The 19,068-nt window shown below is 45.7% G+C and overlaps 1 protein-coding gene across 2 annotated transcripts in view; it reads left to right on the top strand.

Moving 5' to 3' along the window:
• LOC129851280 (transcription cofactor vestigial-like protein 4) overlaps positions 1–19,068 on the top strand; it is a 116,080-nt gene that overhangs the window by 13,760 nt on the left and 83,252 nt on the right. Inside the window, exon 2 of one of the 2 annotated variants that reach the window (XM_055917704.1) lies at positions 9,236–12,081. The exons of the other annotated variant lie outside the window; for it this stretch is intronic. Within the exon in view, the coding sequence (XP_055773679.1) occupies positions 9,770–10,738 (969 nt within the window). The 5' untranslated portion in view covers positions 9,236–9,769 and the 3' untranslated portion in view covers positions 10,739–12,081. Of the gene's footprint in view, positions 1–9,235; positions 12,082–19,068 lie in introns of those variants that run through there. 2 annotated transcript variants of the gene reach the window in all.

Here is a 19,068-nt window from a genome sequence, read left to right as displayed (position 1 = left end):
TATACTGCTACACTGTGCTATACTGCTACACTGTGCTATACTGCTACACTGTGCTATACTGCTACACTCTGCTACACTGTGCTATACTGCTATACTGTGCTATACTGCTATACTGTGCTATACTGCTATACTGCTGTACTGTGCTATACTGCTATACTGCTATACTGCTATACTGCTACACTGCTATACTGCTACGCTGTGCTATACTGCTATACTGTGCTACACTGCTACACTGCTACACTGTGCTACACTGCTACACTGTGCTACACTGCTACACTGTCTATGCTGCTACACTGTGCTACACTGCTATACTGCTACACTGTGCTATACTGCTACACTGTGCTATACTGCTACACTGTGCTATACTGCTACACTGTGCTATACTGCTACACTGTGCTATACTGCTACACTCTGCTACACTCTGCTACACTCTGCTATACTGCTATACTGTGCTATACTGCTATACTGCAATACAGCTATACTGCTATACTGCTATACTGCTATACTGCTATACTGCTATACTGCTATACTGCTATACAGCTATACAGCTATACTGCTATACTGCTATACTGCTACACTGCTACACTGTGCTATACTGCTACACTGCTACACTGTGCTACACTGCTACACTGTGCTATACTGCTATACTGCTATACTGCTATACTGCTATACTGCTATACTGCTATACTGCTACACTGCTATACTGCTACACTGCTATACTGCTACGCTGTGCTATACTGCTATACTGCTATACTGCTATACTGTGCTATACTGCTATACTGCTATACTGCTACACTGTGCTATACTGCTATACTGCTACACTGTGCTATACTGCTACACTGTGCTATACTGCTACACTGTGCTATACTGCTACACTGTGCTATACTGCTACACTGTGCTATACTGCTACACTGTGCTATACTGCTACACTGTGCTATACTGCTACACTGTGCTATACTGCTACACTGTGCTATACTGCTATACAGCTATACTGCTATACAGCTATACTGCTATACTGCTATACTGCTACACTGCTATACTGCTATACTGCTACACTGTGCTATACTGCTACACTGTGCTATACTGCTATACTGCTACACTGTGCTATACTGCTATACTGCTACACTGTGCTATACTGCTATACTGCTATACTGCTATACTGCTATACTGCTACACTGTGCAATACTGCTACGCTGTGCTATACTGCTACGCTGTGCTATACTGCTATACTGCTATACTGCTATACTGCTATATTGCTACACTGCTACACTGTGCTATACTGCTACACTGCTATACTGCTACACTGCTATACTGTGCTATACTGCTACGCTGTGCTATACTGCTACACTGCTATACTGCTATACTGTGCTATACTGCTACACTGTGCTATACTGTGCTATGCTGCTATACTGTGCTATACTGCTACGCTGTGCTATACTGCTACACTGTGCTATACTGCTACACTGTGCTATACTGTGCTACACTGTGCTATACTGCTACACTGTGCTATACTGTGCTATACTGCTACACTGTGCTATACTGTGCTATACTGCTACACTGTGCTATACTGCTATACTGTGCTATACTGCTACACTGTGCTATACTGCTATACTGTGCTATGCTGCTACACTGTGCTATACTGCTATACTGTGCTATACTGCTATACTGTGCTATACTGCTATACTGTGCTATACTGCTACACTGTGCTATACTGCTACACTGTGCTATACTGTGCTATACTGCTACACTGTGCTATACTGTGCTATACTGCTACACTGTGCTATACTGCTACACTCTGCTACACTGTGCTATACTGCTACACTGTGCTATACTGCTACACTGTGCTATACTGCTACACTGTGCTATACTGCTACACTCTGCTACACTGTGCTATACTGCTACACTGTGCTATACTGCTACACTGTGCTATACTGCTACACTGTGCTATACTGCTACACTGTGCTACACTGCTACACTGTGCTATACTGCTACACTGTGCTATACTGCTACACTGTGCTATACTGCTACACTCTGCTACACTGTGCTATACTGCTACACTGTGCTACACTGCTATACTGCTACACTGTGCTATACTGCTACACTGTGCTGCTATACTGTGCTATACTGCTATACTGTGCTATACTGCTACACTGTGCTGCTATACTGTGCTATACTGCTATACTGTGCTATACTGCTATACTGTGCTATACTGCTATAATGTGCTATACTGCTACACTATGCTGCTATACTGTGTTGTGCTGCTATACTGTGCTATGCTGTTATACTGTGCTATGCTGCTATACTGCTACACTGTGCTATACTGCTACACTGTGCTACACTGCTATACTGTGCTATGCTGCTATACTGCTACACTGTGCTATACTGCTATACTGTGCTATACTGCTATACTGCTACACTGTGCTATACTGCTACACTGTGCTATACTGCTATACTGCTACACTGTGCTATACTGCTACACTGTGCTATACTGCTACACTGTGCTATACTGCTATACTGCTACACTGTGCTATACTGCTATACTGCTACACTGTGCTATACTGCTACACTGTGCAATACTGCTACACTGTGCAATACTGCTACACTGTGCTATACTGCTATACTGCTACACTGTGCTATACTGCTATACTGCTACACTGTGCTATACTGCTATACTGCTATACTGCTACACTGTGCTATACTGCAATGTTGCACTATACTATGCTACACTGTTACACTACAGTACCAGTCAAATGTTTGGATACACCTACTAATTTAGGGGTTTCTTTTCTTTATCAAACTGTGAAATAACACTTATGGAATCATGTAGTAACCAACAAAGTGTTAAAGAAATCAAAATATATTTTATTTTTGTTATTCTTTATAGCTGTGATATAGAATTCAAGGCACACTTAACCATCATGGCGACCATAACATTCTGCAGCACTGTGCTATACTGCTATACTGCTACACTGTGCTGCTACAAAATCCAAGATGGCGTAGCAGTGTAGACGTGTTTTGTTTCGTCCTCTCGTGTACGTTTGTATTTTTCGTATTTCTTGTAAATATATATATATATATATATACACTGCTCAAAAAAATAAAGGGAACACTTAAACAACACAATGTAACTCCAAGTCAATCACACTTCTGTGAAATCAAACTGTCCACTTAGGAAGCAACACTGATTGACAATAAATTTCACATGCTGTTGTGCAAATGGAATAGACAAAAGGTGGAAATTATAGGCAATTAGCAAGACACCCCCCAAAACAGGAGTGATTCTGCAGGTGGTGACCACAGACCACTTCTCAGTTCCTATGCTTCCTGGCTGATGTTTTGGTCACTTTTGAATGCTGGCGGTGCTCTCACTCTAGTGGTAGCATGAGACGGAGTCTACAACCCACACAAGTGGCTCAGGTAGTGCAGTTCATCCAGGATGGCACATCAATGCAAACTGTGGCAAAAAGGTTTGCTGTGTCTGTCAGCGTAGTGTCCAGAGCATGCAGGCGCTACCAGGAGACAGGCCAGTACATCAGGAGACGTGGAGGAGGCCGTAGGAGGGCAACAACCCAGCAGCAGGACCGGTACCTCCGCCTTAGTGCAAGGAGGTGCACTGCCAGAGCCCTGCAAAATGACCTTCAGCAGGCCACAAATGTGCATGTGTCAGCATATGGTCTCACAAGGGGTCTGAGGATCTCATCTCGGTACCTAATGGCAGTCAGGTTACCTCTGGCGAGCACATGGAGGGCTGTGCGGCCCCACAAAGAAATGCCACCCCACACCATGACTGACCCATCGCCAAACCGGTCATGCTGGAGGATGTTGCAGGCAGCAGAACGTTCTCCACGGCGTCTCCAGACTCTGTCACGTCTGTCACATGTGCTCATGTGCTCAGTGTGAACCTGCTTTCATCTGTGAAGAGCACAGGGCGCCAGTGGCGAATTTGCCAATCTTGGTGTTCTCTGGCAAATGCCAAACGTCCTGCACGGTGTTGGGCTGTAAGCACAACCCCCACCTGTGGATGTCGGGCCCTCATACCACCCTCATGGAGTCTGTTTCTGACCGTTTGAGCAGACACATGCACATTTGTGGCCTGCTGGAGGTCATTTTGCAGGGCGCTGGCAGTGCACCTCCTTGCACAAAGGCGGAGGTAGCGGTCCTGCTGCTGGGTTGTTGCCCTCCTACGGCCTCCTCCACGTCTCCTGATGTACTGGCCTGTCTCCTGGTAGAGCCTGCATGCTCTGGACACTACGCTGACAGACACAGCAAACCTTTTTGCCACAGTTCGCATTGATGTGCCATCCTGGATGAACTGCACTACCTGAGCCACTTGTGTGGGTTGTAGACTCCGTCTCATGCTACCACTAGGGTGAGAGCACCGCCAGCATTCAAAAGTGACCAAAACATCAGCCAGGAAGCATAGGAACTGAGAAGTGGTCTGTGGTCACCACCTGCAGAATCACTCCTGTTTTGGGGGGTGTCTTGCTAATTGCCTATAATTTCCACCTTTTGTCTATTCCATTTGCACAACAGCATGTGAAATTTATTGTCAATCAGTGTTGCTTCCTAAGTGGACAGTTTGATTTCACAGAAGTGTGATTGACTTGGAGTTACATTGTGTTGTTTAAGTGTTCCCTTTATTTTTTTGAGCAGTGTATATATATATATTTTTTTTTTCTATCTCTTTTCTATTTTTAATTCGATTATACCTTCCGGTAACCTACCTCACCCAATGTGATACGGAATCGCTATTATTTTTAACTTTGGAACACATTCAAGATCCCCCAGTAGCTAACCAGCTAATCAGCTACAAGCTATTTAGTCATTTTTAGCCGCTGCTAGCAGCTTTTACCTTCTGCACAGACACCAGCCCTGTTATTAGCCTGGATATTACTGGATATTACTCACCAATTTACCAGCATCGGACTGTCTCCCCACAACAACGCCGGATTCCTGCCGTAATCCCTGAGCCACTACTTCTGATCCTCACAGCTAGCTTGCAGCTAGCGCCTCTGCCACGAAGCTAGCACCAGTTAGCAAACACAATTCTACAATACCTCTTTCGCCATCGCCATCCGGCTTGGATTCTCTGTCGACACGACCACGTCTGGTCTGCAGACGAATACCCCATCCGCTGTGCCCTCAACCGGCCTCCGTCTAGACCCGCTCCGTCTGAGCAGACCACCCCCCGGGCTACTAACTCTAAACGCTGCGTGCTAGCGTAGTGGCGGCTTCCTTGCTCCATCTATGGCTGCCCCCTGGACACTATGATCACTTGGCTGCATAGCTGATGCCTGCCGGACTGTCCATTAATTCACGGTACTCCATTCTGTTTGTGTTTTATCTGTCGGCTCTGTGTTTTAACTCAGGCTCTGTGTGTAGTTAATCCGACCCTCTCTGCCAAGTTGTCGCCATTTTTACCTGCTGTTGTTGTGTTAGCTGACTAGCTGCTGTTATCTCACCTGTTGTTTTAGCTAGCTCTCCCAATCAAGACCTGCAATCACTTTATGCCTTACTGTATGTCTCTCTCAAATATCAATATGCCTTGTATACTGTTGTTCAGGCTAGTTATCATTGTTTTGGTTTGCAATGGACCCCGTAGTTCCACTCTCCGTACCTCTGATACCTCCTTTGTCCCACCTCCCAACATGCGGTGACCTCACCCATTGAGACCAGCATGTCCAGAGATACAACCTCTCTTATCATCACCCAAGTGCCTGGGCTTGCCTCCGCTGTACCCGTGCCCCACCATACCCCTGTCTGCACATTATGCCCAGAATCTATTTTACCACGCCCATAAATCTGCTCCTTTTATTCCTTGTCCCCAATGTTCTAGGCGACCAGTTTTGATAGCCTTTAGCCGCACCCTCATCCTACTACTCCTCTGTTCCTCGGGTGATGTGGAGGTAAACCCAGGTCCTGCATGTCCCCAGTCACCCTCATTTGTTGACTTCTGTGATCGAAAAAGCCTTGGCTTCATGCATGTCAACATCAGAAGCCAAGGTCCTAAGTTTGTCTTACTCACTGCTTTAGCACTCACTGCTTTAGCACACTCTGCCAACCCTAATGTTCTTGCCGTGTCTGAATCCTGGTTTAGGAAGGCCATCAAAAATTCTGAGATTTCCATACCCAACTATAACACTTTCCGTCAAGATAGAACTGCCAAAGGGGGAGGAGTTGCAATCTACTGCAGAGATAGCCTGCAAAGTTCTGTCATACTTTCCAGGTCTATGCCCAAACAGTTCGAACTTCTAATTTTAAAAATTAATCTCTCCAGAAATAAGTCTCTCACTGTTGCCGCCTGCTACCGACCCCCCTCAGCTCCCAGCTGTGCCCTGGACACCATCTGTGAATTGATCGCTCCCCATCTAGCTTCAGAGTTTGTTCTGTTAGGTGACCTAAACTGGGATATGCTTAACACCCCGGCAGTCCTACAATCTAAGCTAGATGCCCTCAATATCACAAAAATCATCAAGGAACCCACCAGGTACAACCCTAAATCTGTAAACATGGGCACCCTAATAGACATTATCCTGACCAACTTGCCCTCCAAATATACCTCTGCTGTCTTCAATCAAGATCTCAGCGATCACTGCCTCATCGCCTGTATCCGCTACGGGTCCGCGGTCAAACGACCACCCCTCATCACTGTCAAACGCTCCCTAAAACACTTCTGCGAGCAGGCCTTTCTAATCGACCTGGCCCGGGTACCCTGGAAGGATATTGACCTCATCCCGTCAGTTGAGGATGCCTGGTCATTCTTTAAAAGTTACTTCCTCACCATATTAGACAAGCATGCTCCGTTCAAAAAATGCAGAACTAAGAACAGATATAGCCCTTGGTTCACTCCAGACCTGACTGCCCTCGACCAGCACAAAAACATCCTGTGGCGAACTGCAATAGCATCGAAGAGCCCCCGCGATATGCAACTGTTCAGGGAAGTCAGGAACCAATACACGCAGTCAGGAAAGCAAAGGCCAGCTTTTTCAAGAAGAAATTTGCATCCTGTAGCTCTAACTCCAAAAAGTTCTGGGATACTGTAAAGTCCATGGAGAACAAGAGCACCTCCTCCCAGCTGCCCACTGCACTGAGGCTAGGTAACACGGTCACCACCGATAAATCCGTGATAATCGAAAACTTCAACAAGCATTTCTCAACGGCTGGCCATGCCTTCCTCCTGGCGACTCCAACCTTGGCCAACCGCCCCCCCCCCCCCCCCCCCCCGCTGCTACTCGCCCAAGCCTCCCCAGCTTCTCCTTTACCCAAATCCAGATAGCAGATGTTCTGAAAGAGCTGCAAAACCTGGACGCATACAAATCAGCTGGGCTTGACAATCTGGACCCCCTATTTCTGAAACTGTCTGCCGCCAGTGTCGCACCCCCTATTTACCAGCCTGTTCAGCCTTTCCTTTGTATCATCTGAGATCCCCAAGGATTGGAAAGCTGCCACGGTCATCCCCCTCTTCAAAGGGGGAGACACCCTGGACCCAAACTGTTACAGACCTATATCCATCCTGCCCTGCCTATCTAAGGTCTTCGAAAGCCAAGTCAACAAACAGATCACTGACCATCTCGAATCCCACCGTACCTTCTCCGCTGTGCAATCCGGTTTCCGAGCCGGTCATGGGTGCGCCTCAGCCACGCTCAAGGTACTAGACGATATCATAACCGCCATCGATAAAAGACAGTACTGTGCAGCCGTCTTCATCGACCTGGCCAAGGCTTTCGACTCTGTCAATCACCATATTCTTATCGGCAGACTCAGTAGCCTCGGTTTTTCTAATGACTGCCTTGCCTGGTTCACCAACTACTTTGCAGACAGAGTTCAGTGTGTCAAATCGGAGGGCATGCTGTCCGGTCCTCTGGCAGTCTCAATGGGGGTACCTCAGGGTTCAATTCTCGAGCCGACTCTTTTCTCTGTATATATCAATGATGTTGCTCTTGCTGCGGGCGATTCCCTGATCCACCTCTACGCAGACGACACCATTCTGTATACTTCTGGCCCTTCCTTGGACACTGTGCTATCTAACCTCCAAACAAGCTTCAATGCCATACAACACTCCTTCCGTGGCCTCCAACTGCTCTTAAACGCTAGTAAAACCAAATGCATGCTTTTCAACCGTTCGCTGCCTGCACCCGCACGCCCGACTAGCATCACCACCCTGGACAGTTCCGACCTAGAATATGTGGACATCTATAAGTACCTAGGTGTCTGGCTAGACTGCACACTCTCCTTCCAGACTCATATCAAACATCTCCAATCCAAAATCAAATCTAGAGTCGGCTTTCTATTTCGCAACAAAGCCTCCTTCACTCACGCCGCCAAACTTACCCTAGTAAAACTGACTGTCCTACCGATCCTCGACTTTGGCGATGTCATCTACAAAATAGCTTCCAATACTCTACTCAGCAAACTGTATGCAGTTTATCACAGTGCCATCCGTTTTGTTACTAAAGCACCTTATACGACCCACCACTGCGACCTGTATGCCCTAGTTGGCTGGCCCTCGCTACATGTTCGTCGTCAGACCCACTGGCTCCAGGTCATCTACAAGGCTATGGTAGGTAAAGTGCCGCCTTATCTCAGTTCACTCGTCACGATGGCTACACCCACCCGTAGCACACGCTCCAGCAGGTGTATCTCACTGATCATCCCTAAAGCCAAAACCTAATTTGGACGCCTTTCCTTCCAGTTCTCTGCTGCCTGTGACTGGAACGAATTGCAAAAATCTCTTTTATCTCCCTCAACAACTTTAAACATCTGCTATCCGAGCAGCTAACCGATCGCTGCATCTGTACATAGTCCATCGGTATATAGCCCACCCAATTTACCTACCTCACCCCCCATACTGCTTTTATTTATTTACTTTTCTGCTCTTTTGCACACCAGTATCTCTACTTGCACATGATCATCTGATGATTTATCACTCCAGTGTTAATCTGCTAAATTGTAATTATTCGATTTACTGCCTACCTCATGCCTTTTGCACACATTGTATATAGATTCTCTTTTTTCTACCATGTTATTGACTTGTTTATCGTTTACTCCATGTGTAACTCTGTGTTGTTGTCTGTTCACACTGCTATGCTTTATCTTGGCCAGGTCGCAGTTGCAAATGAGAACTTGTTCTCAACTAGCCTACCTGGTTAAATAAAGGTGAAATAAAAACATTCTGCAGCGATACACCATCCCATCTGGTTTGGGCTTAGTGGGACTATCATTTGTTTTTCAACAGGACAATGACCCAACACAGCTCCAGGCTGTGTAAGGACTGTTTGACCAAGAAGGAGAGTGATGGAGTGCTGCATCAGATGATCTGGCCTCCACAATCCCCCAACCTCATCCAAATGGAGATGGTTTGGAATAAGTTGGACCGCAATGAAGGAAAAGCAGCCAACAAGTGCTCAACATATGTGGGAACTCCCTCAAGACTGTTAGAAAACCATTCCAGGTGAAGCTGGTTGAGAGAATGCCAAGAGTGTATAAAGCTGTCATCAATGCAAAGGGTGGCTACTTTGAAGAATCTCAAATATAAAATGTATTTTGGTTTAACAGTTTTTTGCTTACTACATGATTCCATATGTGTTATTTCATAGTTTTGATGTCTTCACTATTATTCTACAATGTAGACAATAGTAGAAATAAAGAAAAACCCTTGAATGAGTAAGTGTGTCCAAACTTTTGCCTGGTACTGTATACTACACTGTTATGCTACACTGCTACACTGTTATGCTACATTGCTACACTGTTATGCTACACTGCTACACTTATGCTACACTGTTATGCTACACTGTTATGCTACACTGCTACGCTACACTGTTATGCTACACTGCTACACTGTTATGCTACATTGCTACACTGTTATGCTACATTGCTACACTGTTATGCTACACTGCTACACTGTTATGCTACACTGTTATGCTACACTGCTACACTGTTATGCTACACTGCTACACTGTTATGCTACACTGCTACACTGTTATGCTACACTGCTACACTGCTAAGCTACACTGCTACACTGCTAAGCTACACTGCTACACTGTTATGCTACACTGCTATGCTACACTGCTACACTGTTATGCTACACTGCTACACTGTTATGCTACACTGCTACACTGTTATGCTACACTGCAACACTGTTATGCTACACTGTTATGCTACACTGTTATGCTACACTGTTATGCTACACTGTTATGCTACACTGTTATGCTACACTGTTATGCTACACTGCTACGCTACACTGCTACGCTACACTGTTATGCTACACTGCTACACTGTTATGCTACACTGCTACCCTGCTATGCTACACTGTTATGCTACACTGCTATGCTACACTGTTATGCTACACTGCAACACTGTTATGCTACACTGTTATGCTACACTGTTATGCTACACTGCTATGATACACTGTTATGCTACACTGCTACACTGTTATGCTACACTGCTACACTGTCGTGCTACACTGCTAAACTGTTATGCTACACTGTTACGCTACGCTGTTATGTTACACTTATGCTACACTGCTACACTGTTACGCTACGCTCTTATGCTACACTGCTACACTGTTATGCTACACTGCTACACTGTTCTGCTACACTGTTATAATATGCTGCTACACTGCACTAACTGGATCAGTCAGGCTACTGTCACTATTCCCTATGTGCAGGAATCCCCCAAAGTTTCTCTGTTATCAACTGTGTCATTGATTGTATTGTGGAGGGCTGTAGTAGAACAGTGATCTCAAACCCTGCTGGAGCCAGGCTTTTAAATTTGTGTGTTTTTCTTCTGGACCATCTAGAGCAGGTTTTCCTCTGGAAAAATGTGTAGCAGTGGGTCAAAGGGTTGGGGAGGGGGGTTGGGGGTCCCCGCCCCGGATAATTTTTAGGACTGAGAAGCTTCGTTATGGTAACTTTTTTTACAAGTACATTCTACTCTTAAATGAACGAAAATAAAATAATGCTGTCAACATCTAAAATATAATTTACATCTCCAGAAAATAACGTAATTTTACCAATATGTTATTAGGCTAACTGGATTGCAGCCATAAGAAGTTAACATATTGGATCATACATATATCCTATGTATGGCCCATATTTTTTTTATTTTTTTTTATTTTTATTTTTATTTCACCTTTATTTAACCAGGTAGGCAAATTGAGAACACGTTCTCATTTACAATTGCGACCTGGCCAAGATAAAGCAAAGCAGTTCGACACATACAACAACACATAGTTACACATGGAGTAAAACAAACATACAGTCAATAATACAGTGAAAAATAAGTCTATATACAATGTGAGCAAGTGAGGTGAGATAAGGGAGGTGAAGGCAAATAAAATATATATATAAATAAATAAAAATATAAAAAGTCCATGGTGGCGAAGTAAATACAATATAGCAAGTAAAAAAAAAAAAAAAAAAAGTAGAGATAGGAGAGATAGAAAAAAGTTGAGAGCAATAATGGGGTGTAAAGGAGCAAAATAAATAAATACAGTAAGTAAAGAGGTAGTTGTTTGGGCTAAATTATAGATGGGCTATGTACAGGTGCAGTAATCTATGAGCTGCTCTGACAGCTGGTGCTTAAAGCTAGCTATATTATCAGGTATGCTATTAGCAATACGCATGATCACCTGTAGCCCAACTAATATCAGGCCCGGGTCTATTTATTCCGTTTCTATCTGCATTTACCCTATTTAATCATTGGCTAGATCACCAAATGTAATATTTTAACAAGTTTTTTGCATCATGCTGATGATTTGTGTGTCCCTATAAACATATTTGAATATGTTTTAAATAGCAGTTTAGGTTTTAATGGTGTGTGGACAAGTACAGTGAAATGCCTTTCTTGCAAGCTCAAAACCCAACAATGCATGAATCGATGTAGTACTAAAAATAACAGGGTAGAACCAAAAACACACGGGAAATAACTAAGAAATAAGTAGGCCTAACCTTTTAGGGTTACTTGGGGTAAAACGCCACCCAGGGTAACACACAGTTCTCACAGAAACCAATTCACGTCACAAGTTTTTTCCCCAACATTTTCCCTGGTTGCCGCTACGCTTGCTCAACTGTAAATGTCACGTCGCATCACAATTTAAGTCTTATTTATTTAAATAAATATATTTTCTTTGGAAGCAGTGTGTTTTATCCTAAAACTGACAAGTTACATTCAGCCCCACTCTCCCCTATGCATTCATAGGGAACCAAAGTGCTTTAACAATGCAGCTGATAAAAACTCTGGGTTTAAAATGGTGGCAGTTTGCGCATATTTAGGAGTTATATAAAGTGGCAATGTAAAGCTGGGATCCCTCTCTGTTTAACAACGCCAATTTAAAACGTCTTTCCCCCCGCAGTTTCATTATGAATTGTTGTGCATGGACTGCTTGTCAGAATGCAGGTTTCCCTCCCTCTGGCATAGAACGTACAACAACAAGCCGACTAGGGAAATGGATCTGCAACAAGCCGACTAGGGAAATGGATCTGCAGCAAGCCGACTAGGGAAATGGATCTGCAGCAAGCCGACTAGGGAAATGGATCTGCAACAAGCCGACTAGGGAAATGGATCTGCAACAAGCCGACTAGGGAAATGGATCTGCAACAAGCCGACTAGGGAAATGGATCTGCAACAAGCCGACTAGGGAAATGGATCTGCAACAAGCCGACTAGGGAAATGGATCTGCAGCAAGCCGACTAGGGAAATGGATCTGCAGCAAGCCGACTAGGGAAATGGATCTGCAGCAAGCCGACTAGGGAAATGGATCTGCAGCAAGCCGACTAGGGAAATGGATCTGCAGCAAGCCGACTAGGGAAATGGATCTGCAACAAGCCGACTAGGGAAATGGATCTGCAACAAGCCGACTAGGGAAATGGATCTACTACTATGTAGGGGCTTGTCTGGTTTTTCCATTCATTACTTGTTTTGTTTGGAGAGGAATAGTAAATGTGAACTGTTCTAGCATCTTCAAATCAAATGTTATTGGTCACTTACACGTGTCTAGCAGATGTTATTGGTCACATGGTTAGCAGATGTTATTGGTCACATGGTTAGCAGATGTTATTGGTCACATGGTTAGCAGATGTTATTGGTCACATACACATGGTTAGCAGATGTTATTGGTCACATACACATGGCTAGCAGATGTTATTGTATTGGTCACATACACATGGTTAGCAGATGTTATTGATCACATGGTTAGCAGATGTTATTGGTCACATACACGTGGTTAGCAGATGTTATTGGTCACATGGTTAGCAGATGTTATTGGTCACATACACGTGGTTAGCAGATGTTATTGGTCACATGGTTAGCAGATGTTATTGGTCACATGGTTAGCAGATGTTATTGGTCACATACACGTGGTTAGCAGATGGTATTGGTCACATACACGTGGTTAGCAGATGTTATTGGTCACATGGTTAGCAGATGTTATTGGTCACATACACATGGTTAGCAGATGTTATTGGTCACATGGTTAGCAGATGTTATTGGTCACATACACATGGTTAGCAGATGTTATTGGTCACATGGTTAGCAGATGTTATTGGTCACGTAGTGCAGTGTCCCAGTGATGTTGCCGTGGTGCAGCGCCCCAGTGATGTTGCCGTGGTGCAGCGTCCCAGTGATGTTGCCGTGGTGCAGCGTCCCAGTGATGTTGCCGTGGTGCAGCGTCCCAGTGATGTTACCGTGGTGCAGCGTCCCAGTGATGTTGCCGTGGTGCAGCGTCCCAGTGATGTTGCCGTGGTGCAGCGTCCCAGTGATGTTGCCGTGGTGCAGCGCCCCAGTGATGTTGCCGTGGTGCAGCGTCCCAGTGATGTTGCCGTGGTGCAGCGTCCCAGTGATGTTGCCGTGGTGCAGCGTCCCAGTGATGTTGCCGTGGTGCAGCGTCCCAGTGATGTTGCCGTGGTGCAGCGTCCCAGTGATGTTGCCGTGGTGCAGCGTCCCAGTGATGTTGCCGTGGTGCAGCGCCCCAGTGATGTTGCCGTGGTGCAGCGTCCCAGTGATGTTGCCGTGGTGCAGCGTCCCAGTGATGTTGCCGTGGTGCAGCGTCCCAGTGATGTTGCCGTGATGCAGTGTCCCAGTGATGTTGCCGTGGTGCAGTGTCCCAGTGATGTTACCGTGGTGCAGCGTCCCAGTGATGTTGCCGTGGTGCAGCGCCCCAGTGATGTTGCCGTGGTGCAGCGCCCCAGTGATGTTGCCGTGGTGCAGCGCCCCAGTGATGTTGCCGTGGTGCAGCGTCCCAGTGATGTTGCCGTGGTGCAGCGTCCCACTGGTGTTGCCGTGGTGCAGCGCCCCAGTGATGTTGCCGTGGTGCAGCGCCCCAGTGATGTTGCCGTGGTGCAGCGCCCCAGTGATGTTGCCGTGGTGCAGCGTCCCAGTGATGTTGCCGTGGTGCAGCGCCCCAGTGATGTTGCCGTGGTGCAGCGCCCCAGTGATGTTGCCGTGGTGCAGCGCCCCAGTGATGTTGCCGTGGTGCAGCGTCCCAGTGATGTTGCCGTGGTGCAGCGTCCCAGTGATGTTGCCGTGGTGCAGCGCCCCAGTGATGTTGCCGTGGTGCAGCGCCCCAGTGATGTTGCCGTGGTGCAGCGTCCCAGTGATGTTGCCGTGGTGCAGCGCCCCAGTGATGTTGCCGTGGTGCAGCGCCCCAGTGATGTTGCCGTGGTGCAGCGCCCCAGTGATGTTGCCGTGGTGCAGCGCCCCAGTGATGTTGCCGTGGTGCAGCGTCCCAGTGATGTTGCCGTGGTGCAGCGCCCCAGTGATGTTGCCGTGGTGCAGCGCCCCAGAGATGTTGCCGTGGTGCAGCGCCCCAGAGATGTTGCCGTGGTGCAGCGCCCCAGTGATGTTGCCGTGGTGCAGCGCCCCAGTGATGTTGCCGTGGTGCAGCGTCCCAGTGATGTTGCCGTGGTGCAGCGTCCCAGTGATGTTGCCGTGGTGCAGCGCCCCAGTGATGTTGCCGTGGTGCAGCGTCCCAGTGATGTTGCCGTGGTGCAGCGTCCCAGTGATGTTGCCGTGGTGCAGCGCCCCAGTGGTGTTGCCGTGGTGCAGCGTCCCAGTGGTGTTGCCGTGGTGCAGCGTCCCAGTGGTGTTGCCGTGGTGCAGCGTCCCAGTGGTGTTGCCGTGGTGCAGCGTCCCAGTGGTGTTGCCGTGGTGCAGCGTCCCAGTGGTGTCACTTCTGGCTGTATCAGATGGGGGGCTGTAGTGGTGTCACTTCTGGCTGTATCAGATGGGGGCTGTAGTGGTGTCACTTCTGGCTGTATCAGATGGGGGCTGTAGTGGTGTCACTTCTGGCTGTATCAGATGGAGGGCTGTAGTGGTGTCACTTCTGGCTGTATCAGATGGAGTGTGTTGTCAGGGAAGTGTTGTGGTGTAGCGTTGTCACTTCTGGCTGTATCAGATGGAGTGTGTTGTCAGGGAAGTGTTGTGGTGTAGTGTTGTCAGGGAAGTGTTGTGGTGTAGTGTTGTCAGGGAAAGAAAACATCTGTTCCCAAGGAAGTCCGATGTTATTCTTTCCTGTCTAAGACTAAGGGGAGGTTTTCTGTTTATTGTTTCCCTGGTTTGACACACAGCAACCTACTTCCTGTGTGGAAGTGTCCTCGCCAGTCAACCTTCACTTACAAATATATTATATACACAATACATGCCTCTCTGGTATGTAGAATAAGGAATCACTTCAGCTCATTTGGATTTCTATACTGAACAAACATGAAACATGGTCCCATGCTTCATTTCTCCTTTGCCGTTTCTGCCTGGACCTGGCTCCCCAGTGTGCCCCCTGTCCAGTCATGTTGTTTATTTGTTGTATTTAACTCCGTTAAGAACAAATTCTTATTTAGAATGACAACCGGGGAACAGTGTTCAAAACAAAAGTCATACCATTCTCACTGACTGACTGTCCATTACATTCAAATGAGGCGCAAGTGAACACCGCAATAAAGGAACGAAAAACAAGTCAAATAGAATTTGATTGCTAGATTTTAAAGTAAGGCAACATGTGAACTAAAAACAAAATACATATAGGCGAGGGATAGGCCTCTTGTACATCTCTGCATTCCCATTCCCTGCCTTGTTCAGGGGGCAGAGCGACAGATTTGTACCTCGTCAGCTCGGTGATTCGAACGTGCAACTTTTCGGTGTCCTGTCCAACGCTCTAACCACTACCTGCTGCCCCAATGTGAAATATATAGATTAGGGCCTAATGAATTCATTTCAATTGACTGATTTCCTTTTATGAATTGTAGCTCAGTAAAATCTTTGACATTGTTGCATTTTTATATTTTTTGTTCAATATATATGTACCTCAACTTTGACCTGTTGACCGTAGTCCTGTCCTGGCGTGGCCTGCTCTGGCTCTGGCTTGGTGCAATCTGCCGTTGCAGTGTATCACAACTCTGAGTTGCTGCCCATCTACCTGCCAGTCTGCCTGCAGACCTGGATTCATATACATGTCAACTTCAAGTACCAGTATGTGGAACCCAGGCTTGTCTGTCCTGTTCTGGTCTGTCCTGGTCTGTTCTGGTCTGGTCTCGTCCGTCAGATAGATAGATAGATAGATTGATTTTTCTGGCAATTCTCACATAGAAACTTCATTGGGAGGAAGGATGTTCGACATGCTTTACATTTTGTATTTGAAAATCACGATCACAAAATCATCATTTAAGGCAGTTTTTTTGCAACCAAAAATACAGACATCTTGGCGCCATTATACTCCTTGTAGTGTGCTTTAGAATTTGGAGTCTATCATCTGAAATACACTTTCACATTTTTATTCAACATTAAAAGGGACCATTGAGTGTACATGAAGCCTCTGCAAGGTTGTTAGTAAAAAAATTAATATATATATATATATATATATATATATATATATGGGGGTATATATATATATATATATATATATATATATATATATATTCAATTCAAGGGGCTTTATTGGCATGGGAAACATGTGTTAACATTGCCAAAGCAAGTGAGGTAGATATTATACACAAGTGAAATAAACAATACAAATGAACAGTAAACATTACACATACAGAAGTTACAAAACAATAAAGACCATATATATATGGTGGTCAATGCAAATAGCCATTTGATATAGCCGACTGTTCAGCAGTCTTATGGTTTGGGGTAGAAGCTGTTCAGACTTGGCGCTCCGGTACCGCTAGCCGTGCGGTAGAAGAGAGAACAGTCTATGACTGGGGTGTCAAACTCATTTCGCATCGTGGGCCACATACGGCCTAGGGAGATGTCAAGTGGGCCGGACCATTAAAATTATACCATACTCTGCTATAAATAACCAAAATATCATGTCTTTCCTTTGTTTTGGTGTAAAGAAGCACAAGAACATTAGGAAAATATTGAAATTTAATGAACTATCCTTTTACAAAACATTTCATGAAACACCTCATATTTCCTTAGACAAATGTGCAATTTACTTTTATCATTCACAAATATGCATTGCAACTGATCCCACTGATTGTACAAAGGCACAAAACTTTAATTGGTACTGAAAAATATAGTAATGCACTTTAAGATTAAATGAGACTTTTAAAGAAAGGAATTTTTAAACCACTTACACATACGCATATAAAATCTAAATGTAATCCCTGCGTACACCTTACAAACTAAGGAGAGTGATTTTAAATGTGTAATGAAGAAAGTGTCAGAGAGTCAATGTCTCATCAACTCCTCGAATAAATATGGCCAGTTGGGCCACGTCTGTGATGTCAGTGCTCCCGTCAATTGCCACGGAAAATGCAATAAATGACTTGACTCTCTGTTTCAATTGACTGTCTAAATCTGCCGATAGTTCCGAAATCCTCTCTGCTATAGTATTCCTCGTCAGGCTAATATTGGCAAAAGCTTGTCGCTTCTCGGGACATACAAGTTCAGCCGCCTTCATCATGCATCGTTTAACAAAGTCACCGTCGGAATACGGCTTCGATGCTAATGCTATTTCGCTAGCAATTAGGTAGCTGGCTTTTACCGCTGCTTCACTGACTTCTCGGCTCTGGATGAAAGTTGACTGCTGTTTCCTCAGACCCGCCAGCAATTCGTTAATCTTATCTCTTCTCAGTTGTCCTTGCAAGCCGTCAAATTTTTCGCTGTGATGAGTCTCGTAGTGGCGTCGAATATTATATTCCTTCAATACCGAAACTTGTTGCAAACACACCAAGCACGAAGGTTTTCCGTGCATCTCTGTAAATAAATAGGACGTGGTCCATTTTTCTTTGAAAATTCTACACTCCTTATCTACTTTTCTCCGTTTGGATAACGACATTTTGGCTAATGAGGGTGTAGCGGAGAGGTAGAGACCAAGGTATTAACAACGTCGTAACAAGCAGCAGATGGCGCATTGATACCGTCTGCTGTTTTCAGTCTGTCTCAGTGATGCGGCTTGTCTTCTACTCTGATGGAAAGAGTGCGCCCCTTAGCGGATAATCCATGAATTGCAGCGAATTAAAAATATTAATTCCATGTCTTTTATGCATTTTTTCCACTTTCAAATTATCCTGCGGGCCTGATCGAACCTCCTTGGGGGCCGGTTCCGGCCCGCGGGCCGTATGTTTGACACCCCTGGTCTATGACTAAGGTGGCTGGAGTCTTTGACCATTTTTAGGGCCTTCCTCTGACACCTCCTGGTATAGAGGTCCTGGATGGCAGGGAGCTTGGCCCCAGTGATGTACTGGGCCGTAACCACTACCCTCTGTAGCGCCTTGCGGTCGGATGCTGAGCAGTTGCAATGCCCTCTTCACGACTGTCTTGGTGTGTTTGGATAGGTCCTTAGCAATGTGGACACCGAGGAACTTGAAGCTCTCAACCCGCTCCACTACAGCCCTGTCAACGTGAATGGGGTCTTGCTCAGTCCTCCGTTTCCTGTAGTCCACTATCAGCTCCTTGGTCTTGCTGACGTTGAAGTAGAGGTTGTTGTCCTGGCACCATATTGCCAGGTTTCTGACCTCCTCCCTATACATTTACATATTAGTCATTTAGCAGATGCTCTTATCCAGAGAGACGTAGTTACTGCATTCATCTTCAGATAGATAGGTGGTACAACCACAGCACGGGGGGTCAACT

The sequence above is a fragment of the Salvelinus fontinalis genome, chromosome 3 (genome assembly GCF_029448725.1).
Source record: "Salvelinus fontinalis isolate EN_2023a chromosome 3, ASM2944872v1, whole genome shotgun sequence".
Classification (NCBI taxonomy): Eukaryota; Metazoa; Chordata; class Actinopteri; order Salmoniformes; family Salmonidae; genus Salvelinus; species Salvelinus fontinalis.
Note: the sequence above shows the minus strand (reverse complement) of the source record. Positions and strands in the feature narration are given on the sequence as shown.